Below are 24,710 nucleotides of genomic sequence, written 5' to 3'. Positions count from 1 at the left end.
CTTTCAATACATTATTTTCTGTAAAGTATCTATTTAACATTTGGCCATTCATGATACTATTAGTCACACAGAGGACTATTCTCCAATTTAAAAATTCATCGTTGTACTTGTGAATTTTCTTTTTTTCTTTATAATCTCATAATAGGTGTTCTAGTAATCTGATCAGAAATATGATATACAGCTTTTAAACTTCTGGGAAAAAACACACTGTTATAAATAATTGAGTAATCCAATACTTGGTGCCGATAAAAAAAAAAAAAAAAAAATAAAAAAAAAATAAATAATAATAATAAAAAAATATATACACCAATGAGCCGAAACATTATGACCAGCGAGTTATGCAAATCGAAGCAACTGCAGGTGAACTACAAGAGTCGGGGCATGGTATAAAAAACACCTGATACTGAGCTCCATTAATCAGTGTTAATCTTGTTCTTCAGATGGAAAGGCAACGAACTTAAGCAAGTTTGACAAAGACCAAATTGTAATGGCCAGACGACTGGGTCAGAGCATATCCAAAATGGCACGGCTGGTGGGGTGCTCACAGTCAGCTGTGGTTAATATCTACTGTATAAGCCTCAGGCTTCTATGGTAGGTATTAACCATGAGGAGGATAAACCCACGAACCACCAGTGAGGTGTTGGACGACTGCGGCCCATCGATGCTGAGGTGACGAAGGCTCTCCCAGATGGTACGTGGCAGCTGTGGCGCAACTAGCTGGTAATGCGAATGCTGACGATGGGAGAAATGTGTCACAACACACAGTACATCAAACCCTGCTGAAAACGGGGCTGCATAGCCACAGGCCACTCCGAGTGCCCATGCTAACCATGGTTCACTAGTGACAGCGCCTACAGTGGGCACGTGAGCATCAAAACTGGACCTTGAGCGATTGGAAAAAGGTCGTTTGATCCGATGAATCACGTTTCCTGTTGCACCATGTGGATGGCTGGGTAAGCGTGCATCGTTTACCTGGGGAAGTGATGGCACCTGGATGCACCGTGGGGCGAAAACAAGCCGGTGGCGGTGGTGTCACACTTTGGGACACCACCCATGTGCCGGGCACTCTGACATCCACTACCTACCTAAACATCCTTGCTGATCAGGTACACCCTTTCATGGCAACGGTCTTCCCCTCTGGCAGTGACGTCTTTCAGCAGGATAATGCGCCATGCAACACTGCTTGGATTGTTCAAGACTGGTTTGCGGAACATGATGAAGACTTCCAGGTATTGCCCTGGCCTCCAAATTCCTCAGACATCAATCCCATCGAGTATCCGTGGTTTGTGTTGGAACAGCAATTCCGATCTGCGGCATTTCAACAATGGACCTTACAGGAGTTAAAGGATCTGCTGGTTACATGTTGATACTAGTACCACAAGACACATTTAGAAATAGAGCTGCCTCCGTAGCCAGGTGGGAAGGAGCAGCAGTGCGTAGCACACGCTTCTTGATTAGACTGGGGTTCGAGCCCGTCACCACCAAATATGGAGGATGCGGAAAGGTCAGGGTATGACCACCACATATCCCGGAGCAATATGGCCTTAGTTGCTAATGCTCCTAAAAACCAAATAACAAACATTTAGAAATCTTGTAGCAACCATGCGTCGCCAGATACAAGCTGTTTTGGCTGCACGTGGAGGACTAACATCATATTAGGTAGGTGGTCATAATGTTTTGACTCATCGGTGTATATACAGAGTGATTCTAAACAAGGGTCACAAAATTTACAGGCTTATTCTACTCCTTGAATTTGAGAAAAATGTCCTAGTAAACTCGGAAACAAGAAGTTGGCTTCTTGTTTCCAAGAGAAACCGATTTTAAGTTTCAGCATGCATACTTGTTGGCATAGAAAAATATTTCTTGCATCAGATAAGAAACAGCAAAATAAACAGTCAATATTATCCCTGTTGATGACCTTGCCATATGTCTGCTTTATCAATGGTCCTTTCCTCCTCGTGGAATCCCATATGCTCGGACTTTCATTCGTTTTCATTTGCGTTTGAGGGAAGTGATCCATGGTTCTTTTTCTAAAAACGTACACAACTCAGAAAGATTAAGAAATGTTCAAACAGCAGCAGTTGAAGATCGCACACTCCATGCAATTGAAGATAATCGTCGAAGCAATACACGAAGGATTTCAGCAACTGAGGGTGTTTCACAGTCCGTTGTGTGAAGAATATCATTTTTTAGCAGCTCTAATAACAAGCTTTATTAGAGCTGCTAAAAATGGCATCCTTATTCTTAAATGTAGATTACAATTTTGTAAGTGGTGCTTGCATACATGTGTAGAGACTCTTTACTTCCTCCGTTATGTGTTTTACACAGATGAGGCAATGTTCACAAGACATGGAATTATTAATTTCCATAACACTCATAGTTGGAGCGAAGAGAATCCACATGCAATTATTGAAGCAAATCATCGGCATCAAATCTCCATAAACATTTGGGCATCCTTGGAGATGCGTTGGTGGGTCCATATGTTTTGCCAAATAGGCTGACAGGACCTTTGTACTGTGAGTTGTTAGAAAATTTGGTAGAAAACATTCTTCCAAATTTATTAGATGTTCCACTCAAGAGAAGAATGCACATGGTTCATGCACGACGGAGCTCTGCCACTTTTCCGTCTTGTGGCCCGAGAATATCTTAATCATAACTTTCATGAGAGGTGGATAGGCTGTGGTGGACCAGTTGCATGGCTGCCTCGATCACCTGATTTTTATTTGTGGTGTCACTTGAAATCAATAGTGTATTCTAGTCCAGTAGAAAGTGTTGAAGAATTACGGGCATGCATTGTAAATGCATGCAGCTTGATTAGAAACACACCTGGTATTTTCATACTTGTAAGACAATCAGTGATGTGACCTATGATAGCCTGCTTGCTAAGCAATGGAGGCCATTTTGAACACTTACTGTGATTACTTGTGCAGTTATGGTAAGCTACATTAATGCTAAAATAAAATTGATTTATTTTGGAAACGAAGTTTGCAGATCCATGTTTATTAGGATTTTTTTTTCTCAAATTTGAGGTGTGGGTTATGCCTCTAAATTTTGTGACACTTGTTTAGAATCATCCTGAATATATGTGTAGGTAGAGAGCAGAATAAGGAAAGTGCTAATGGAACTGAAATTGTCACTATGGAGAACAAGGAAGGGACAGAAGTTAATAAGAAATTAGTAGAAGTACTTAATGCTGCTTATCCTATGATTTGAATTTGTTTTTCGAGGGCCAGCTATCAAAATCAACGATAAAGCAGAAGGAAGTAAGGCCTCTGTTTCTGACATGAAATATCTGCAGCAGGGGCATGTGCTGACCTATTTCATGTCAGCACGTGCCCTGTTCCCCATACCCTGAATCCTCCGCTGGTCATGGGCAATACGTTTAAATGTGCTGAAGGGCTATTTTCTTCATGCAAAAGGATTAAAAAGAATAAGAAACATGCTGTTTCTAAAATCCATTCTTATATATACTTGTTAAATAATCCATAGCATGATCACTTTTTTTTAATGCATTTCTTTTAATTAACATTTATTAAAATGTTACCCGATTGGTAAAATAATCCTTTCAACTGTGCTACATTGTTACCTTCAAGGCTGGGCAGTCTAAGCATTTAATGAAGTAGAATAATGGTTCTCAACCTTTTTGGCCGAGGTACCCCTAAGATTATAGTAGGCATAGAATGCTAAAGGGACATTTTTTGGATTTTTGCATGTGTGTGTGTGCTGTATTGTAGTGGAACCAAAAAATTATCCTATTCTTAAAATTTTAAATTAAAAAAATATAACTATTATTAAGACTACAAATTAAAAAATAAAAAATAGACTTACTCAGTGAATCTAATGAGAGATCTGCTGCAACAGATTTTCAGCGATTTTGCTGAAATTAGGTGTCAAAGCTGATAATTGGCAGTGAATGTCTGCCGAAGCATCAAGTCTGTTTTCTTTTTTTTTGATTTTTTGTCACAATATTTGGCAAACCTAGGCTCACATAAATAAGTCGTCACAAAATGTAAAAGTTTACGAAGTGCTTTGTCTGCAATATTAGGGGAAGAGTCCAATAAACTGGCCCAGAATAAAGAGAGTGGAACACTTAAAAACGATTCCTGGAGTGACATGTCACAAGAGATATCAATCAGTTCTTCTTCTTTTGTAGATGAGACAGAGGAGTTTTCCTTTTTTCAAGAAAAGGTGGGATATTTACCTATAATTTTCAATGTCTGTACTGACAAGAAAAAGTTCTTTAAAAGAGATCAAACTGTGTGAAGTGGTCAATTATTGCTTTCTGTAAGTGTAACTCTGCAGAGATATTTTTATCAAGATGTAATAAAAGTATTGAAGTTATCATATTGTCCTGCTTCAGCTCTCCTTCTCCGAAGAATAATTATTTCTTTGAATACAGAGATTTTATCTTTAGCGGTGAAAAATGTTGTGTTTTTACCTTGAAGTGATAGATTCAGTGTGTTCGGTTTGTCGAATATATTGGCAAGGTATTGTGAATTATAATCACTAGGCATAAAGTCGATGGATTCATTGACTTTATCTCTGCTGGATCTCTGCAATTTATTTAGCATTAGCATTAATAGAGGCATTTGATGCAAGAAAGCAAGCTTGTACAGCATCTGCCAAAAAAAAAAAAAAAAAAAACCACTTCCACTTCACCCCTCTTTTCGTTCAAAATACCTGTCCAGCTGAGCCTTAAACTTATTTAGGCTATCAACTTTCAAGACAAGGGATGGAAGTCTGTTCCACCAACCAACCACCCGCTGGCTAAAGGCAAATTTCCGCACGTCTATCCTACATCTGTCTTTCCTCAATTTGAATTTATGCCCTCTCAGGTGATTATTCTAAGCAAGAGGAAGAATCCCATCAGCATTGAGGATGCTCAAACCATTCAAGGCTTTATACACCTCTATCAGATCACTTCGCTGGTGCCTAGTCTCCAGGCACTGTAATTTGCAAAACTTAAGCCGTTCTTCGTAAGAGCACCCCTTTGTTCCATTCACTAATCTTGTTGCCCTTCTCTGTACTCGTTCCAGCAGCACTACATCCTTCTTGAAATGAGGCCTCCAGACCTGTATACAGTACTGTAGGTTTGGTCTGACCATTGCCTTATACAAGGGAATAATCACCTCCTTATCCCTGCTACAAAAATTCCTATATATCATTGACAATACACCATGAGCTACTCTTGCAGCCCGTCTGCACAACCACCCCCAGGTCCCTTTCATTCTCTACTACTGTCAGTGTAGTACCACAGAGTTGATATGTTGCTCTGGGGTTGCTGTTTCCCATATGTAGTACTTTACATTTGTCAATATTAAACTTCATTTGCCACCTCTCAGCCCATCTGCTCAACCTTTCCAGATCCTGTTGCAGCAGCATGGTGTCAGTAGTGTCCTTGACAACCCTGCCAACCTTCGTATCGTCTGCAAACTTGGACATTAAGCTTGATATACCATCATCAATATCATTTATAAATACAGAAAACAATAATGGACCCAACACTGAACCCTAAGGGACTCCACTAATAACATTAGTCCATGATGAGCAGTGTCCATTGATTACCACTCTCTGTCTTCTCCCCCTGAACCATCCCTTTATCCATAGCAGCAATTTGCTTCCAATGCCACACTGCTCCAATTTGTGCAGCAGTCTTCCATGTGCAACAGTATCAAAAGCCTTTCTAAGATCCAAGTATATAATATCAAAGTTATTCCCTGCATCCAGTTCTTTTGTGACTGCATCATAGTATCCAGTCAAATGGATCAGGCAAGACTTCCCCTTAACAAAACCATGCTGTGTCCGAACTATAACTCAAGTCTTGTCTAGATGATCCTGCAGTACTTCTTTAACCAGTGCCTCCATTGATTTTCCTGGAACAGAAGTTAAACTCACAGGTCTATAATTACTTGTGTCAGCTTTTGATCCTCCTTTGTGAATTGGGGTCACATTTGTACATCTCCAGTCTGTGGGTACCTCCCCTGAGTCCAAGGAAGCACTCATAATTATGGCTAAGGGTTTGCTTACTTCCTTTGCTGCCTCCTTTAATATCACTGGACAGATCCCATCCACCGACCAAGGTCGCAGGTTCGATTCCCGCCTCGGGCTTGGATCAAAGCACGGCAAAAACCTTGGGAGGTGCAATATGGCCACAGAAGCCGATGCGCCAACAACTACCAAATCAATCAACCATCCACCGAAGGTGCCTTTCTTGTGTTTATCTTCAACAATTTCTCCTCCACTTTGCTTTCAGTTATTACAAGATTCTCTAGCTTACTGCCAGAGTTGAATACACCTCTGGCATTCCCCTCGCTGAATAACTCCTCATGTGTGAATATTCATTTAGTTTGTTAGCTACCTGAGCAGGATCATCGTTGACCCATCGATATCAAGTGGATCAATCTGATTCATCCCCCTCCTTCTAGAGTTTACATAAGTAAAGAACTCTTTGCTGTTTTTCTTTGCATCCCTTGCCAAAGATTTCTCGTAATTTGTCTTTGCCTGCTTAACCTCTTTTGTAACTTGGTTACAGATCAACTTGTATCTGTCATAGGCTTCTGTGTCGTGTGTTAATTTGTATGTATCCCATGCATTTTTCTTCTCTGCCATATGTCTCATTAGTTCATCTGACATCCATTTAGGCCTAAACCTTGAACAATATTTGTTTGTTGGTATGTAAAGTCTAGTAACTTCCAAGATAAGTTCTTTGAATGCTTCCCATTTTCAATTTGCTGTTGGTAACATCATCAGTTGGTCCCACTGTATAGAATTTAAATACTGTCTCAGTCCATTGTAGTCGCCTTTAAGTAAAGTAAAAAAGTAAAGTGCACCCATTACCAATCCACACTGCAGGATAGAAGCTTCCTCAACAATTCATGTTGAGGGAAATGGACCATAATCTGCTATTCTGGTCCAGTGCGGGTTGGCAGATCGACCGTATTCAGCAGTCAGGGGCTTGAACCCCGGTCTACTCGCAGAGCGCGTGCTACTGCACTCCCGCTCGTGCCCACTCGGCTACCGAGGCCTTTGCAAAAGCAATAACCCTTCCCTTTACCCCTAATGGTAGTTACCTCTTTGGATAAATTCCACTTCAGCACACTGTGTGTGATCACGGCCACCTAGTGGTTCCTTTATCTGCAGATTATTAATGCATGAAGAATCGCTACTGATAATCAAATCAAGAGTATTACTCCCTCTAGTTGCCTCACGAACATACTGATGTAGAAAACAATCATCCAATAAATCCACAAAAGCCTTGCTAGTGTGTGAGTGACTAGCCCCCAAATTCCAGTCAATATCTGGGAAATTAAAATCCTCCATTATAACACTCTCTGATGTACTAGCCCACTCTATTTCCCTGTACAGTTTCTTATTATACTCATCAGAGTCATTAGGCCTATAGCACACTCTTACTTTCAATTTTGATCTCCCAATGCTTATGTCACACCAAACTGGCTCAGCACTGCACTGTCCAGCGATGTCAACTGGCTTCGCTTCCTTGGATTTTATGTGTTTCTTAACTAATAGCATAACCCCTCCTCCCTTCCTATCATTCTGTAGACGTTGTACGCCCCAAATTCCAGTTCTGCATTCCTTATATCTGTGTGACACTACGTCTCTGATATCCCAACAATATCTGCCTTTGATGTTTTGAGCAATACCTCAAATTCATCAAATTTATTTACTAAACTCCTAGCATCGGTGTACCCGCAAGTATACATGCACCTGTTCCTATTCTTAGCTACCCTAACACAACCCATGTGTTTACTTGTACCGCAGTGACTCCCAGCAGCCTCTGAAATATACTGCATCTTGTTTTCCAGGCTGCTACTCATTCCAATAGAAGCAGTGCAACAATCACTTTCACCTCTGCCAGTGGCTACTGTTAATATATTAGTCATTGTATCCCCCCAAGCTTTCAGTTTTCTGACCCACCTAACATTGTCTCGATAGCATCAGCAAATATTCTTTGCTGATTAAACCCTTTATATTTAAATGTATCTCATCCCTGTAGAAGCAGTCTCTCCTGTTAACAAGTACATTCCAGATTGAAAAAAATTCTACCCCTCGAGCCTTGCACAATCTTTCCAGGGCCATATAATATACTCCCTCCTATCGTGTCTGGGCAGAATTGTAGACACTTTCAAATTGAACCCTAATTGTCGGCTTTTTTCCAACAGTGACCTGTACTTGTTAAGTAATTCTGCAGGATATCAAGAGTAGGAGATCCTTAGTGCCAACGTGTACAACTATATCACCTTTTGTGCCCTTAAAAGATATCTGCTCTACAACGTCATCAACTTTTGCCCCTTGCAGACATACCCAGGTCCTGTTCCACCTATCCTTTTTACAAAGCATGTTCCCCGTTTCCCTGACAATAGAGTCACCAATAACTACTAGTTCCTGTGGGACCAGCGCATTCTGCCTTGGGGGTTGCCACTGTGTTGTGTGATGACCAAGTGCAAGCTCTGGCGTTGATGTGGGCAGCTGAGAGCTTGATGGGCCCCTCAATTTAGTTCCTTCGAGGGCATCCACCCTGTCCTTCAAGCTCTTATATAGGCCCATAACAATGCGTTGTTTCCTGATTTCGTTACTCCTTGCATCGCGCTCACACAAAGACACCCCCCCCCCCCCTAGGCAATATCATATCCCATACCTGAATGCTCCACAAACATCATGCAAGCAGTGCATTTTAAAAGACTGTGATTCAGTGGGCAACTGCCCCCCTCAGTTCTCCCCTGAGCCAAGGCACTCCCATTAGCTTGAGCCTTTTGCTTTGCTGCTCTGGTCTGAGTCATGATTTCCATTAATTTCGATAAAATTTCAATTTCAGTTCAAAATTATAACCCTAAACTTGTATCCCAACACAGTTATAACAGTATATATATTTTTCAGTGTCAAGTATTAATTATCTATGAGTTCCCTTTATATAACGTCCGTATCAGTTATGTATTAATTAATTATGTTTTACTTTTATGTATTAATTAATTATGTTTTTACTTTTACTTTTTAATCTAAGTCGTTATATGTATTTAGTTAAACATACAATTTAATTTACAACGAAGTTCAACAAGTTTAATAGATTCTACCGATCAGCTGACAATATTATAACCTATACTATATTAATGCTATCTATTGCGGTATATAACGTATCGTATGACAAAGGCGGCAGGTTACGAACGGTAAATCTACGGACATTTAAGTATTAATTAACTTTCAAATCTCGCTGTCTCAATTCATAATAAACTAACAATCCCGACTAGGTCTATAAGCTACTTATAGAAAATAATTTGATGTAATAATGGTCAATAAAGCGGCTAAATATAGCTAAAAAACTTCTTGTTCAGCGGAGCTGCAACTTGTAACATGTGGATTTGATACCCTTACCGATACTTTTAGGCAATTACAAGGCCAAGTAGAGAATAAATACACCAGATTAATCAGAAAATCACAAAATAATGCTATACTACTAAATTTAAATCAAAAGTTTTAGAAAAACAATAATTTCAAATCAGTAAACAAGAAAAATTCACTTAGCAGCTTTGGACACGTCTGGCTCCTACTAGCCTCGTCAGCATTTCAAGTTGTTTTTTTTGTGTTTTTTGTGGCTTCAGTTTTATGATCAGTAAGAAACATTACAATTTCAGAGAATAATTTAGAGAACCTCGTCAGCACTTTTACCTTGACTCTGCCAACATGTTTCAGTGAAAAAAGTAGCATTGCAGGCATTTTAATTGCAGAAACCTTTTATTTAAGCCACTGGATTTCACATAATTGATGAATTCTATTAGTGTCTTAAAAATATCTTTCAGATTTGCAGGAATGTTTTTAACAGGTAAATTTTCCCTATGGAGCACACAAGTGGTACTTGAACATGAAGAACCCCACGGGCTCACATCTGATGTGTATGGGCCTGGTGCACCCAGGGTCCTGAACTGGATATCATCATTCTTGTCTTCCTTGGTGATTCCTTTCTACTTTTCTCTCTCTCACTCTCACTCAGGGTAACTCAGGAATTTTTTTTTTTTTTTTTTGTTGGTGCAGCATAAGCCTCAGGCTTCCTTGCACCATATGGCTAATAATAATAAGTAAATAAGAGTGTGCTTCTGCCTTGATTCCCATAACAACACCTGAAATGGAATCTTGCATCACCTTGGCACCATCAATACACTTCTTCCAGTCAAGTTCATGAGCACAAAAATAAAAACTGAATTTTTTCAAAAATATGAGCTTTTGTTCTAGTTGTTTTCAAATCGCTACAGATTTACACAGCTTACCATTATACAGGTATCAAAGAAATACTAACAGCACATCTAGGCTGTTGACATCAGTGCTCTCATTGAGTTGCAAGGTAAAATAAGGTGACAACTGAAGTGTACGAATGAGTTCATTAAGAAGGTCGGCTGAGCAAAGTAAAATTCATTTTACAATGTCATCAGAGAGCAGCACTTGTTTTATTTTTGCTGATTTGTTGGATCCGAATATTGTTTTGCACAGGTCGGTAACATGGCATTATCAAATTTTAACCAGTAGTGTGATCCTCTCCTTGACAATCAATGTAATAACTCACTTTCAGTGAGGCTTAATATTTTTTTTTTATGTAATACTTCTTTTTCTCTTTGAAATAAGGAATGGACTTAACTTTCAAGCCTCTGTGATTTCTTTCAAAATGTCCCATCAACAGAGAGGTTTTCTTACAGTTTTTCTGAGCTTATGTTCACATATTAAACACAAAGGGATTTGATTCTACCCATCACCACAGTAATAAAGCCATATTCCAAATATTCATTTTGATAATGTCTTCATTTTTTTTTGGTTCTTATCTGAAGCTGATTTGCTCGTAGACAGACTTGTAAATGGTTATGATTACACTCACTGCTTGGTCTGTCATATTGAGGTGTTCTTGATTCGTCTTTGCATATTTTCTTAGGATTTTCTGTCCTGTCATATAACTTTCTATATGTCCTGTCATATAACAGAAATATAACTTTCTCTTTGTTCCTCTTACTAAAAGTTTATCCATGATTGGACGGTGTGAAATAAAAATGAAAAATAGTTATGCAGAAAAACCACCACGTCACTTCTGCACAAACTCACAATACAAAGCATCTGTGGGACTCGTATCTACTGTACATCCACATTTCTAAGAAGAGGAAAATAGCTAAAAATTGGCTGTATATTCACTTCGACATATTTAGTATTCATTTGTCTGGTAATTTTTGTAAACAACAGGACTCGCCAGTAAATAATTACTGTAAACACCTAGCTGGAGATGCAATAAAAGAGTATTTCAGTGAAACACTAATTAAAGCAGCTACCTCTAGAGGGGAATACGGCTATCATTCGTCAAGTGCAGTACATTGGTTACAAAGTAAATTTTTGTAAAACAATAACATGTGGCATCCTTTCATTGACTTGAAGTTACCTTAGGAAAAACTGCTAAGGGCTAAACTAGACAAAAATATACATGGTGTCAAGTGATTTATAGAGAAATCATGTGACTTCACTTCAGCACTTGCTAGGCTGAACAGTTTGAAATAAATACGTGACAAAATCAGTAAAATTTTGTAATTAGCTGATAAATATTTTACTAAGAACTAAGCACATGAAAATCTGCCAGTTTGGATGCAACACCTGAGGGTATCCCCTAGCACCACTCGAGGTACCTCCACAGGTACGCATACCTCTGGTTGAGAAGAATGGAAATAGAAGGAACAATGTAATTTATCAAAGTTGCCTTTCCAAGGAGGTGATTCATATTCAAATGATTATATAGTGAAGCTTCTCCACTATATGCTTAGAGGATTATTTTGCACCTGAGATAGTATTTTAAGGAAGTTAATTACAACAAATAGATATAAAAATGTAAATAGATGAAAAGAAAAAGATAAAAGATGAAAAATTAAGAAATACATGAGTATGCACTGGATTACTTAACACACCTGGCTAACCATATTTATTGCTGGTATATAAATAATTTCATGATTCATTTTTTTTTTTTTTTTTTTTTTTATGTCAACCAAAAACACGAGAGGTATTAGACCCTATAGTACTTAGTACCATGCTTGGGTTGGAGGTTGAGAAGACGAAAGAAGATATTTGTTGACATTGGACTTGAACTTCTGTAGACTGTAATTTTCAGCAAATACGTATGAAGGCAGGTTGTTCCCGAAAACAGCTGTTAAATGAATAAATGAATAAATGAGGAAGATGAAAAGTTGGTTCTGTGGGTTTGAAGTTGGACAGTAAATGGATGTTGGCTGGTGGCGTCACGTGTTTGGACCGTTTTGAAAGAGAGAGTGACTTACTCTCTCTTTCAAAACGGGAATTATAGAAGCCAATTCAGAAGAACAGTGCCCATGGAAGTATCTGTAGAAGAGGCATGCAGCAGAAACAGTACGTCTACGAGAGAGCGAGTGGAGAGACTCTGTTAGAGATGAATCATTAATTAACCTAGTTGCCCTCTTCTGAATGGAATCAAGAAGCCTGAGAAAGGTTTTGGGGGCACCACCCCAGATGTGGGAACAATATTCCATGGCAGGGCAGATTTGCGATTTATACAGAGTGAGCAGCTGTTTGGAAGAAAAGTAACGCCGAGAGCAAAAGAGAAAACCAAGTTTTTTAGATGCGGAGGAAGCAATATTTGTAATGTGCTTGTGCCAAGAGAGATTAGAAGTCAGGGTAATCCCCAAAAGAGATATAATTTTTCCTGGAAATCAGAATGTCACTAAAGATAAGCATAGGAGCAGAAGAATCCTTTTTGCGAGATATAAGACAAGACTGAGTTTGAGAAGGGTTGAAATCAACTAAGTTGTCTTTGCCCCACTGGAGAATTACCTGATCGGAATTGGCATTTAAGGAATTGGTAGCAGATTTTCGAGAAATTGAAGCTGATTGAGCAGGACAAAGTTTCTCAAAATGGAAAGTGGAATGCAATGTGCTATCATCAGCAAAACTATGGATAGGATTTCCAGTCAATGGAAGAAGGTCATTAATATACAAGAGGAAAAGAGTGGGGGAAAGAACTGAACCTTAGGGGATACCGGCATTAGTGAAGGTAGAGGACAGAGAGCCATCTACCATCACCCTCAGTGAGCGATCACAGAGAAAACTGGATAACCAATTACTAAAAACAGTTGGCAAACCATAAGATGGAAGCTTGTTTAGAAGACCTTTATGCTAAACATGAGCGAAAGCCTTGGAGATGTCAAGAGCAACTACTTGTGTTTCCCCGAACCTTTCCATTGAATTAGTCCACAAATGGGTAACATAAGCAAGAATATCACCAGTGGATCAACACTGACAGAATCTATACTGGTGATCGTTGATCAGACAGAAGGTTTCTAGGTAATTTAAGAGTTGGCGGTTAATTGATTTCTCCATTACTTTAGAAAGAGTAGAAGTAATTGCAATGGGACGATAATTGGATAGGAGGGATTTGTCACCCTTTTTAGGAACTGGCTGGATATGAGCAAATTTCCAAGCAGTAGGAAAAACACCTTTGGAATAAGAAAGTGAAAAAAGGCGGCAAAGAATAGGAGTAAGTTCAGGAGCACAGGTTTTGAGAACAAGTGGAGAAATACCATCGGGACCTGAAGCTTTCTTAGCATCAAGATTCGTCAAAATCCTTCTGACATCCTTTTGACGGAAGAGCACAGGAGGCATTGAATTGATCATGTTGGGAATGGTGGGAGGTGTTTTACCAAGATCATTAATACATGAGTTGGAAGAAAAATGGGATGCTAGCAGGTCAGCTTTATCCTTGGCTGAAGTGGCAACAGAACCATCTGGTTTGGACAGAAGTGGGCAAAAGTTGCAGCCAATAGCTTTGGCAAGAGACCAGAATGCTCGGCTACCATTAGGGCAAGAAGCAAGTTTTCTACTCTTAGCCTGTTGAAACTCTAGTTTGGACTGGTTAATAACTGCTTTACAATTGTTGCGAGCTTTGGTGTAGGCAGAAAATGAAACTGGAGAATTAGAAACAAGCCAATTACGATATGCAACATTCTTCTCTTGAACAGCCTTAGCACATTTATTGGAAAATCAAGGTTTAGTTAAAGGATGAGATTTTAAAGTGGAGTGTGGGATAAAGGATTCCATTCCTACAAGAATAATTTCACTGACACGATCTGAGCAAATGTCGACATCAGAAGTTTTGAAACAGTAATCTGACCAAGGAAAAAAAGAAAAGAAGTCTCGCAGGTCATCCCATTTTGTATTCTTGTAATGCCAAACAATATGAGGTTGGGAATAGCCACGAGATAAAGGTTCCATTGGAGGAGACAATCACCAAGTTGTGATCTGAAGTTCCTAAAGGACCTCTCACTTCGACCGTGTACTTAGAAGGGTTGTTTGTGAGAAAAAGATCAAGCGTATTGGCTGTATGATTAGGATTATCCGGTATTCTTGTAGGTAAATGAACAATCTGTGCAAGGTCATTAGTAATTGCAAAAGCCTCAGCATCTCGAACAGCGGGGTCAGTGTGACTAGAAAACGGAAGCCAGCTAGAGTTGTGAACATTAAAATCACCAAGGAAAATTACCTCACTGTTAGGAAAGTTGGAGAAAGTTGGACTGGAGAAAGTCAAGTTGCAAAGAGAGGAAGTCAAAGAGCTCCAAGTGATTAATGGATTTGGGAGAACGGTAGAGACAACAGATGAATTTGATGCAATGAGGTAGAGAGATTTTTAGTCAGAGAAGATCAAAGAGAGGAGATTCCAAATTGCCAAGTCTCTGACAGGGAATATCAGAACGGACATATGCACAAGTACCACCTTTGAGGTGAAAGGAATCATACAGCGAATAATTTGGGCATCTGAGATGAGTAGTAGTTGAATCAACCGATAACTGAGATTCTGTCAGAAAAAGTACATGGGGTTTGGCAGACTGCAAGTGGAAATGGACATCGTTGAGATTAGAATTGAGACCACGTATATTTGTGAAATGAATTAGGAAGTGCATTTGCTATAAAATTAATAATGTTTTTAATTACTGTAATGTTAGTGGCCTTTGGCCCTTCTAAAATGGCTTTTTTAAGATTAGAACCCTTTTAGAACAGTTTATGCCATGAGTAGAAATGTTTTAAATAGAAATGTGGTGTGTTTTGATAAATGAATGAAATTGAGCTTTTTTAGCTGTTGTTGGCATCATGTACTGTATTTGGACTTAATGGGAAAAATTGTAATTTCCCTAGTTTGATATGAAATTTTCAAAATTATTAGATTATAAAAGTTACACTTTCACTCTATTTTCTGCCTATTTCATGATATATAGTTTTTGTATATAGTACAGTTCAGATTTTATGACAGTACAAGATGGCATAGCATCTTAAAACTGAATCAGTGGTTAAATAAATTTTTAAAATTTTGGAGAATTAACAATCAGCTCTTCCATTATATTATTGCAACTTTATTTTTTTATTTTAGGGATATGGGTCTGGATATGTTTAGGATGCATATCATCAGTAATTCCTTAGTTCAAACAAGAACAGTAGAAGGTTTACTAATGTTGATAGAGAAGGAAAGAAATGGAGAAACTGTAGACAGAGGATTGCTCAAAAATTTACTAAGGATGCTCTCAGATCTCCAGGTAATTTTATATATATAAAATAAGTATACAGTAAGTCCCCAACATACGTAAGAGATATGTTCTTATGTATGTCGGGGACTTCCTGTGGAAGTACAGTTTTACGTAACTCTGGAATGATTAATATATTGTTACTATGTCTCTGATATGCCAGAATTGCAAAAACCTTATAATACCCTCACAAGAATGAAGAAAAATAGTTATATACGTTCAATTAATTAGTTATATATTTTTTATATATTAGTTATATGCATAGAAAAATAGTTATATATTTTTAATTAGTTCAATTAAAAACTTTATTTGAAGACAGCGGTGAAGTAGCCGGAGTGGCACATAAGAAAAGAAAATGTATAAGCAATCAAAAACGCATGTTATTGTACTGTAAAAACTGATATATATTTCGTAACCTTGATTATTATGGTTGACTTCATTGGTGCCGATCCCTTCACTGCTTCTCGTATTCTTTTTTTGTTCTTTATTGTGTTCACTGTTGACACTGACAAATAGAAGGATAGCAGAAAAAGAAAGTATTGTAGGTGAGAAAGAATGTGAAAATCCTATTTGTTATAATGAATTAAGCAAAATTATAGGCCGAATTGAAAAGCCAATTAGAGTGAAGGTAACTGTAAAGTGAAGGACTTTTTAGTGAATGACTAAAATATTTACAAACTATAGAAATATTTAAAATATTTACAAAATACTAAACTGTTTAAAAACAAACTATATTGGGTCCCTTCTTCAGCTGACATTACAATGGAACATCAAGTGATGCCATGCGTGGTCGTATATTACAGAGTGAAGCAGGTGCACGAGGTTGGTGAACATTATGTAGGCAGTTGTCTTTCAGTGGAAGACAACAATGTAATTATTTACCTGTACATTTGTAGTGACATAAGGGCCTTGACTGTGCAAGAGTTAGTAGGAGAAAGAAACTAATACCAAATGCTTGTGTGATAAGCCAAAAAATAAGTGTTGAAAAATGGAGAGCTGAGAATAAAAAGAGCCGAAAATAAAAACCAAAAGCATGAAGTGAGCATTACGAGAAAGCAGAAAGTTGCTAAAATAGAGTATAAAATCGATACCTGGAATTTTCAAAACTATCTGATCACGTATCAATTTTTACTTTTAGCTAACATCAGATTTGAATTTCATATTTGCTCAACGTTTTTTTTTTCCTTATAACAAAAATTACCCACCCATATCTGATGCTATCAAGTCTTATTTTTACTTAATAATTTTTTACTTTACAGTTACCTTCACTCTAATTGGCTTTTCAATTCAGCCTATAATTTTGCTTAATTATTATAACAAATAGGATTTCAGATTCTTTCTCTTCTTCTCGCCTACAATACTTCCTTTTTCTGCTATCCTTCTCCTATTAGTTATGGCATTTTGTGTATTTATGCATCCATCTTCACATTTTTTTTAACAGACCTATTAATTCCACTTTGCATATACAGTCATCCCTTGATTTGTGCAGGGGTTCCGGGAAAACACCGTGCAGTCCAAATCCACACAATACAAATCATAGTTTAAGTGCAAAAAAAATTAAATTGAAAAAAATTAACTTCATTTGGTAAGAAAAAAATTAGAAACATGTCCATAAAATTAATCTTGCTACAGGTAATTACAAGTACAACTACTTACCTGTAGATTTTTAATCTAAATTCATTGCTTCTTTGTTGCATGTTTTCTGTGATAAACATGCAACAGTATCAGGCACTTTTTGATAAAAATTGGTTAAAATTGTTTGCTTAGAAGCACGCTGTTTTTCTCTGTAAATTTCTTATAAAGAAATTTACAGAGAAAATCATTAGCTTTATCATTAGCTTTCTAAAGCTAATGATAAAATTCTTTGAAAATTTAAACTCCTCTCCAAATTAGGATCTATATCCAGAGCTTCTTGGCTAAGCTGATTTGAAAGTCTTAAAAACTCAGGTAGTCTCTTCGCAGTCAAATTTTTGTGTGTATCTTCATTTTTATCATTTTTGTTATAATTTTTTTATCATTTTTTTATCATTGCAAAAAAATATTGTCTACTGATAATTGTTCTCTATGAGATTCAAGGACTTCTGTGTGATATCTGCTGGTTCCAGTTCTTCAAATCCCTCTCTGCTAATCATTTTTCCAATTCTCACAATCTCAACTACTTCCGGCATTTCGACTGTAGCTTCTTTAGTGCAGCTTTGTGGCCACATCTTTTTCCACACTGCATTCATTCTTGGGTTCTCAATTTCTCCCTTTGCGAATTCAATATTTTTTACATCATCAAGAATGTTATAATTCCGCCAATAATCTTGAATTGAAGGACTGCCTGTTCCATCAGTAGCTTTAACCAATTGTAAAAAAGATCTTCTTAGGTAATAAAGCTTAAAGGAAGCTATAACACCTTGGTCCATCAGCTGAATTAACAAACTTGTATTCGCTGGAAGAGAGGTAACTTTCACATTTGGGTGCAGATCAGACAAATGTGCAGGATGACTGGGTGCATTGTCAAGAATGGGCAAGATTTTGAATACTATGTTCTTCAGGCAATATCTTTTTTGTTTCGACACAAAAGCAATTTAAAAACCAATCTTCAAAGATTTCAGCTGTCATCCAGGCTTTTTTGCTCGATTTCCAATGAACTGGTAAGGAGGTTTTTAATATTCCTTTAAAATCACGAGGATTTTCTGATGTATAAATTAGAAGCGGTTTACACTTAAAGTCACTCTCTGCATTGCCACATAACAAAAGTGTTAACCTGTCTTTTGCAGCTTTCTTTTCTTTTGAAATGAATGTTTGTCTTGGCGTATGCTCCCAGAATAAGCCGGTCTCATCAACATTAAACACTTGACTTGCTAGATAGCTCTCAGTTGCCATAACATCCTTTAAAGTTTTCGGATACAAGAAGCAGCTTCTGTATCTGCACTGGCTGCTTCGCCCATTAATTTTAGATTGTGATGACTTTCATGTTTTTTAAAATTTTCAAACCAGCTGAAAGATGTCTGCATTGGATGGACTGGCTTCTTCTTCTTGTAAGCGATTAAAATTTGCAGAGCTTTGGCACGAATAATATCTGAACTAAGAGGCATTCTCCTTTGATTAAGATTTATCCAGAAAGAACCAAAAAGCACTACAAAAGTGAGAAATCCATTAATAGAGAAAATGGACTTCTCACTTTTGTAGTGCTTTTTGCAGCCAATGATGTGGAACAGATATTTTCTCAGCATTTTCCCCAATTCGTCGAATGCTAGATTCATTTATGCTGTATTTCTTGGCCAATGTCACAACCTTTTTGCCATTTTCTAACTCCTTAACGATTTTTAATTTTTCCTCTAAATTTAAAATTTTTTTTTGTTGTACATTTCTTCATTTTAGGCACCAATTAAACACACACTTTATATAGACAAGAAATATGAAATCAGCAAAAGCAATGTTTACCAATTAAAACACTTTACATTGCACAAACCAGAAAAAAATTGTCTGAACAGTTAACATAGGATAACTGATGAAGGGAGTCCTGAATGAGGAAGGTGTTTCAAAAATAACCGGACAAACACACCACCATTTATTGATATATTTGGTTATAAGAATCAGTTTTGAATGCTTTTTTAATATTTTTCTAAAGCACATTTCTGGAGGTCACGATCATAAAACATTAAAAACAATTTGTTGTTTCTTTCCAGTTTATTGGGCTTTTCTGTTAGGGCAGTCTAATTATAAACAGGTAGTAAACTCGATCTTATTGCATTTGCAATAATACCAACAGCTGGAATTCTGTGGAATTTTATGTCATTATGGTGAAATGTGTTTCTCCTTTAATGAAATCTTCAATCATGTAAAAAGCAAATAAATTCTGCACAATCTAAAATTTTGGTAGTAAATACCTGACCGCACAATAGTGAAATTGCGCAATAAAAACCCATGCAAATCGAAATTGCACTAGCCACCCACGTTGAATGGGTGCATTGCCTTAGATTTAACATTCTTCTGAACCAAGAGCAATATCCCTACAATGTTTGTATTTGATGATTTGATCAGTACTTCAAATTCATAAAATTTATTTACTCTGCTCCTAGCTTTAGTGTACATGCAAGTATACATGCACCTGTTCTTATTGTTAGTTAACCTAACACAGCCCATGTATTTACTTGTTCCATGATGACCAGCAGTCTTGAAATTCCTAATACCTTTGCTAAAATTTGCTTCTCTATTATCAGTCTAAAACTTCCAAAGTCATAGTTTCATTTTCTCTTCAATTGAATTGTGTGTTGCTGTAAGGTTCTGTTGAGCAGCTTCTGTTGAGAGTCAGCAGGAAGTTTTTGACAAATTGATGTTTGATGCCTCAATGATAGCCTTACTGAATGCTTGAATCGGTTAGACCAGCTTCTCGTTGCTTTGGAATTTTTTTCATTTATCCTGATGGATTTGGCAGTTTCTCCTACCTTCAGTTGCATTGCCTGGCATGTAACAGGCAGTCTTGGTATCAAAATGTAATATAGCTGCATCTATTTGTGGGTATCTTTCTTTCTTAGGTCCCCTAAAGCACTTGGTGATTATTTTGCAAGAAAATATGGAGTCGCAGTCATTTCTCCAATGACAAATATTTGCTTCACTAATATCAAATTTAGCTTTTCTGTTCTGTTTCCCTGCTTTTCTGCATACATGATTTCATTTCAATGTGGCATCATAGTTCAATCTTTTTTAAAGGCATTTTAATGGGGCCAAAATTTGTTACATGTGTACTAGCACCAATGGATGTAACTGAAGTGACAATAGGATGAACAGACGTGCATGTACAGGCACTCCTGTATGCCTCCCTCCCTCCCACCTGACGACTACCCCCCACAACTTTCTTTTGACAGTGATTAAAAGATGCACTCCAATTTCAGAGATGTTAAAATGTGAAAAAATGTGTATCTTAGAATAAATGAAATATGGTAATTATTAATATTTAATTTTTTATTATTATTTAGTTTTTTATTATTTATTTATACTTTACACCTCCTTGAGACCATCTTGCAAGTGCCTATTCTTCTGATGCTGCAATTTTCAGAACTGAAACCTTTCTTGGTAAGACCATCCTTTCGTTTCCTTCATCAATCTTGTTGCCCTTCTCTGTACCTGTTCTAACATATCTACATCCTTCCTGAAATGAGGCCTCCAGACTTGTATGTACTCAAGATGTAACTTACCCATTGTCTTGTACAATCGGGTAATCACCACCTTATCCCGGCTAACAGAATTCCTATATATCAATGGCAAACCCCATGAGCTGTCCTGGCAGCTTGTCTGCATTGTTCAGAGAACTTCATATATGATGGCACGATTATCCCCTGGTCTTTTTCATTTCCCAGTACCATGAGTGTAGTACCATACAGTTGGTAGGTGCCTCCGTAGCCAGGTGGGCAGAAGCAGTAGTGAATAGCACACGCTTCTTGATTAGACCTGGGTTCGAGCCCGTACCTACCAAATACGGAGGATGCGGTAGGTCAGGCAATGACCACCGCATATTCCCAGCCCGGATAAAGGGTGAGGGTTGGTGTCAGGAAGGGCATCCGGCCATAAAAATTGTATGCCAAAACAACAAAAAAAAAACACTGACCCCATATAATAATGGGAAAGGGCGAGGACAAAAGAAAAGAAAGTACCATACAGTTGGTACTTTAATCTGGAATTACTGCTACCCATATTCTGTACCCTACATTTGTCAGAGTTAAACTTCAACTGCCATTTCTCAGTCTATCTGCTTAATTTTTCTAGATCTTGTTGCAGTATAATACCTTGATTGCTGTCATTAACCACATTGCCAACCTTTGTATCAACTGCAACTTTAGACATTAAGCCTGACATAGCCTGCGTATCGCATAAGCTATCCATATACCGTATATTGCAACTGGAGCAACAGGTATTTTGCCATGTGCTAGTTGTTATCATGGTTTTAAAGGACTATATAGGGGTACACAGAAATGAAATGTTCTTTATTTATGCACAAAAGTTTTTGCCCTTTTTTTTTTTTTTTTTTATACATCATGAATTATTGCTGTTTGCTAATGTGCCTGAAAGGTAATGCACTGTGTACATGATCTAACTTATTTGTAATAAGGACAGGTGGACTAGAACTATGGTTTGTCTGGGGGAGCAACAATTATTAATGTCACCTTAAAATCTGGAAATCATTACTGATTTCCAGGTTTTAAGATGACATCCCAACACCTCGTGGATTAATTCAAGGCTTTGGGAGGGAGATTTTTATCATTGTAGCCTGCACTTGTAGATAAAAGGAATCTGTTTTGTAGAGCTGGGATACATTTAAACAAAAGTGCAAGGGTTTTTGTCGGTTTCATTGAGGGTACCTTAAGGGTTCAGGGAAACTTCTAGTTATTATAGAAGGGTAATATTGATATGTGTTTATCCAATGATATGGGGTTATAGTAATGCTTGCACATGGGATCAAAAGATTAGTCTTGATGCTGCAACAACCGACATTGGCAAAATGTTCTCTGTGGGTAGTGATGTTTCAAATAAGTGGGAAGCCAGTGCTAGGAAAACAAACTTAAATAATTTAAAGGGATTTATCAGGGTAGTAAACTATACAAGAACATTTAAGTCTTAACTGTGTTTATACTAATGTCAAGCATGTCATCAGTAAGATGAGTGAATTTGAACTCCTGGTTAGAAAAACTAACGATAACGTAATAGGAATAACGGAAACGTGGTGCCACCCAGAAATAGGAAATAATGAGTTTCACCGTGGTATGTACAATGTATGTAGAAGGAATAGGGAAGATAGAAAAGATGGCGAGGTTATTCTTTTTATCAAAAGCAGCTTGAGCACAACAAAAACTTTTTAAGATTTAGAAGTTATGCATGCTAGTATAGAAATGGTGTGGTGGGAGTTAGTATTAGTAGAGATATATGATGCAAAAAAGCAAACTTATACAGCATCAGCCAATAAAAAAACCCTTCCCATTTCACCCATCCATAAGGCCTTATACACCTCAATCAGATCACATCGCAGGTGCCTAGTCACCAGACACTGTAATTTGCGAATCTTAAGCCTTTCTTCATAAGAGAAACTCTTTGTTCCATTCACTAATCTTGTCGCCCTTCTCTGTACTCGTTCAAGCAGCTCTACATCCTTCCTAAAATGAGGCCTCCAGACCTGTATACAGTACTCAAGGTGTGGCCTGACCATTGCCTTATACAAGGGGATAATTACCTCCTTATCCCTGCTAGAAAAATTTCGGTGTATCAGGGGTCAGCAACCTTTTTGAGCGAAGAGTCATTTTTGATCTAATTTTAAAAAAAAGAGAGAATCTGAAGAGCCGCATTTCAGCTCAAGATGGGGGGGGGGAGGATGGAGTTTATTAAGAAATGGAATAGAGTGGGAATGTGTTTTATTAAAAAAAAATATATTTTTTAATAAAAAGTAATATTTCTAATTAATTTCTTTTTAATTAATATTTCTAATTATTGTGACTTTTGCTGCCGAACTTCTTGAGCAAGTCTCTCAACATCAGGGAAGTATGCCGTAATTTTTATTTTTAAGCATGCTGAGAGACATTGTTCAGATTGTTTCTTCATTTATTTTTAATATAGTTTATGTTCGAAAATATTTGCCTGCAGAAATTCGCCGAACCAAAAACTGAGAGAAGTCTAAATGCAAATATTTTTGAATTTATATATGTGTCCGATAAGCTGCACAATTTGGTCTTGCTTTTGCAACTCACCTATCATCGTCCATTTATGTAGAATTGCAAGGGCAGCCTTTTGCCTCTCCAAATCCTCAATTTCAGTTTTAAGGCATTTTAGTCTTACACTCCACATATCCTTGATTTTTAAGTCCTCTATTTCAAACTTTCCTTCATGTGGGCTAAAAGTTAGAGCCGCAGTTACATACTCAAAGAGCCGAATGTGGCTCAAGAGTTGCAGGTTGCCTATCCCTGCTGTATATCATTGACAAGACACCATGAGCTACTCTTGCAGACTGTCTACACTGCTCAGAAAACTTCATATCTGACTGCACAATGACCCCCAGGTCCTTTTCATTCTCTACCATTCTGAGTGTAGTACCACACAGTCAGTATGTTACTCTGGGGTTACTGCTATGCATATGCAGTACTTTGCATTTGTCAATGTTAAACTTCAGTTGCCACCTCTCAGCCTATCTGCTCAACGTTTCTAGATCCTGTTGCAGTAGTGTACTGTGATTAGTGTCATTAACAACCGTGCCAACCCTCCTATTGTCTACAAACTTAGACATTAAGCCTGATATACCTTCATCAATATCATTAATAAATACAGAAAAACAACAATGGACCCAGCACTGAAATCCTGGGGATGCCACTAATAACATTAGTCCACGAAGAGCAGTGTCCATTGATTACCACTCTGTCTTCTCCCACTCAACCACCCCTTTCTCCATAGCAGCATTTTGCCCTTAATGTTATACTGCTCCAATTTGTACAGAAGTCTTCCACGTGCAACAGTATCAAAAGCTTTCCTAAGATCCAAGTATATGATATCAAAATAATTTTTTGCATCCAGTTCCTTTGTGACCACATCATAGTATTCAGTCAGATTGGTCAGACAAGACTTCCCCTTAACAAACCCATGCTGTGTCCAAACTATAACCGAAGATTTTGTTGTCTAGATCAGCGGTAACCAACTTTTTTTGACTTGCCAACCCCTTTTAACTTAATATTTTTTATCGTGAACCCCTTTCAATATTATTTGTAAAGAAAAGATCAGTCATTTCAAGATTCTTTGCTATATATTTTTTTGTGGAGAAATTTCCCATGACAGCATCTAGTAAAATTCAGAAATACAAAATGAGAGAACAGACTGAAAAAATGTTGAAGAATATTTAATCTTTACAGATTGTAATTAGTGTGGAGTAACTAACTGCTTGATATTTTATATGCTAACTACAAACTATATATTTAAAGTATAACTTGGGAGGTAAACCACTGCATGGTATTGACTTGCTGTATGACTACAAATTGTATATGCTTAAGTGTAACCTAACGGGTATATGAAATGAAATTAGTAATTAGTTGATCTATGGGAGTTCGTTCTGCCAATATTCTCTTAGCAGTTCCCAACCGTTTTTGACTTGCGAACACCTTTCAACATAATATT

General features: G+C 37.5%; 1 protein-coding gene across 1 annotated transcript in view; it reads left to right on the top strand.

Moving 5' to 3' along the window:
• The window catches only part of Cul4 (cullin 4), a 252,454-nt gene that overhangs the window by 95,456 nt on the left and 132,288 nt on the right, over nucleotides 1–24,710 (top strand). Inside the window, exon 6 of the mRNA XM_090386353.1 lies at nucleotides 15,425–15,587. Within this exon, the coding sequence (XP_090242479.1) occupies nucleotides 15,425–15,587 (163 nt within the window). The remainder of the gene's footprint in view (nucleotides 1–15,424; nucleotides 15,588–24,710) is intronic.

This window comes from Mastigoproctus giganteus, chromosome 1 (assembly GCF_048544385.1).
Source record: "Mastigoproctus giganteus isolate SK-2022 chromosome 1, ASM4854438v1, whole genome shotgun sequence".
NCBI lineage: Eukaryota > Metazoa > Arthropoda > Arachnida > Uropygi > Thelyphonidae > Mastigoproctus > Mastigoproctus giganteus.
This window is presented reverse-complemented; position numbering and strand designations above follow the sequence as displayed.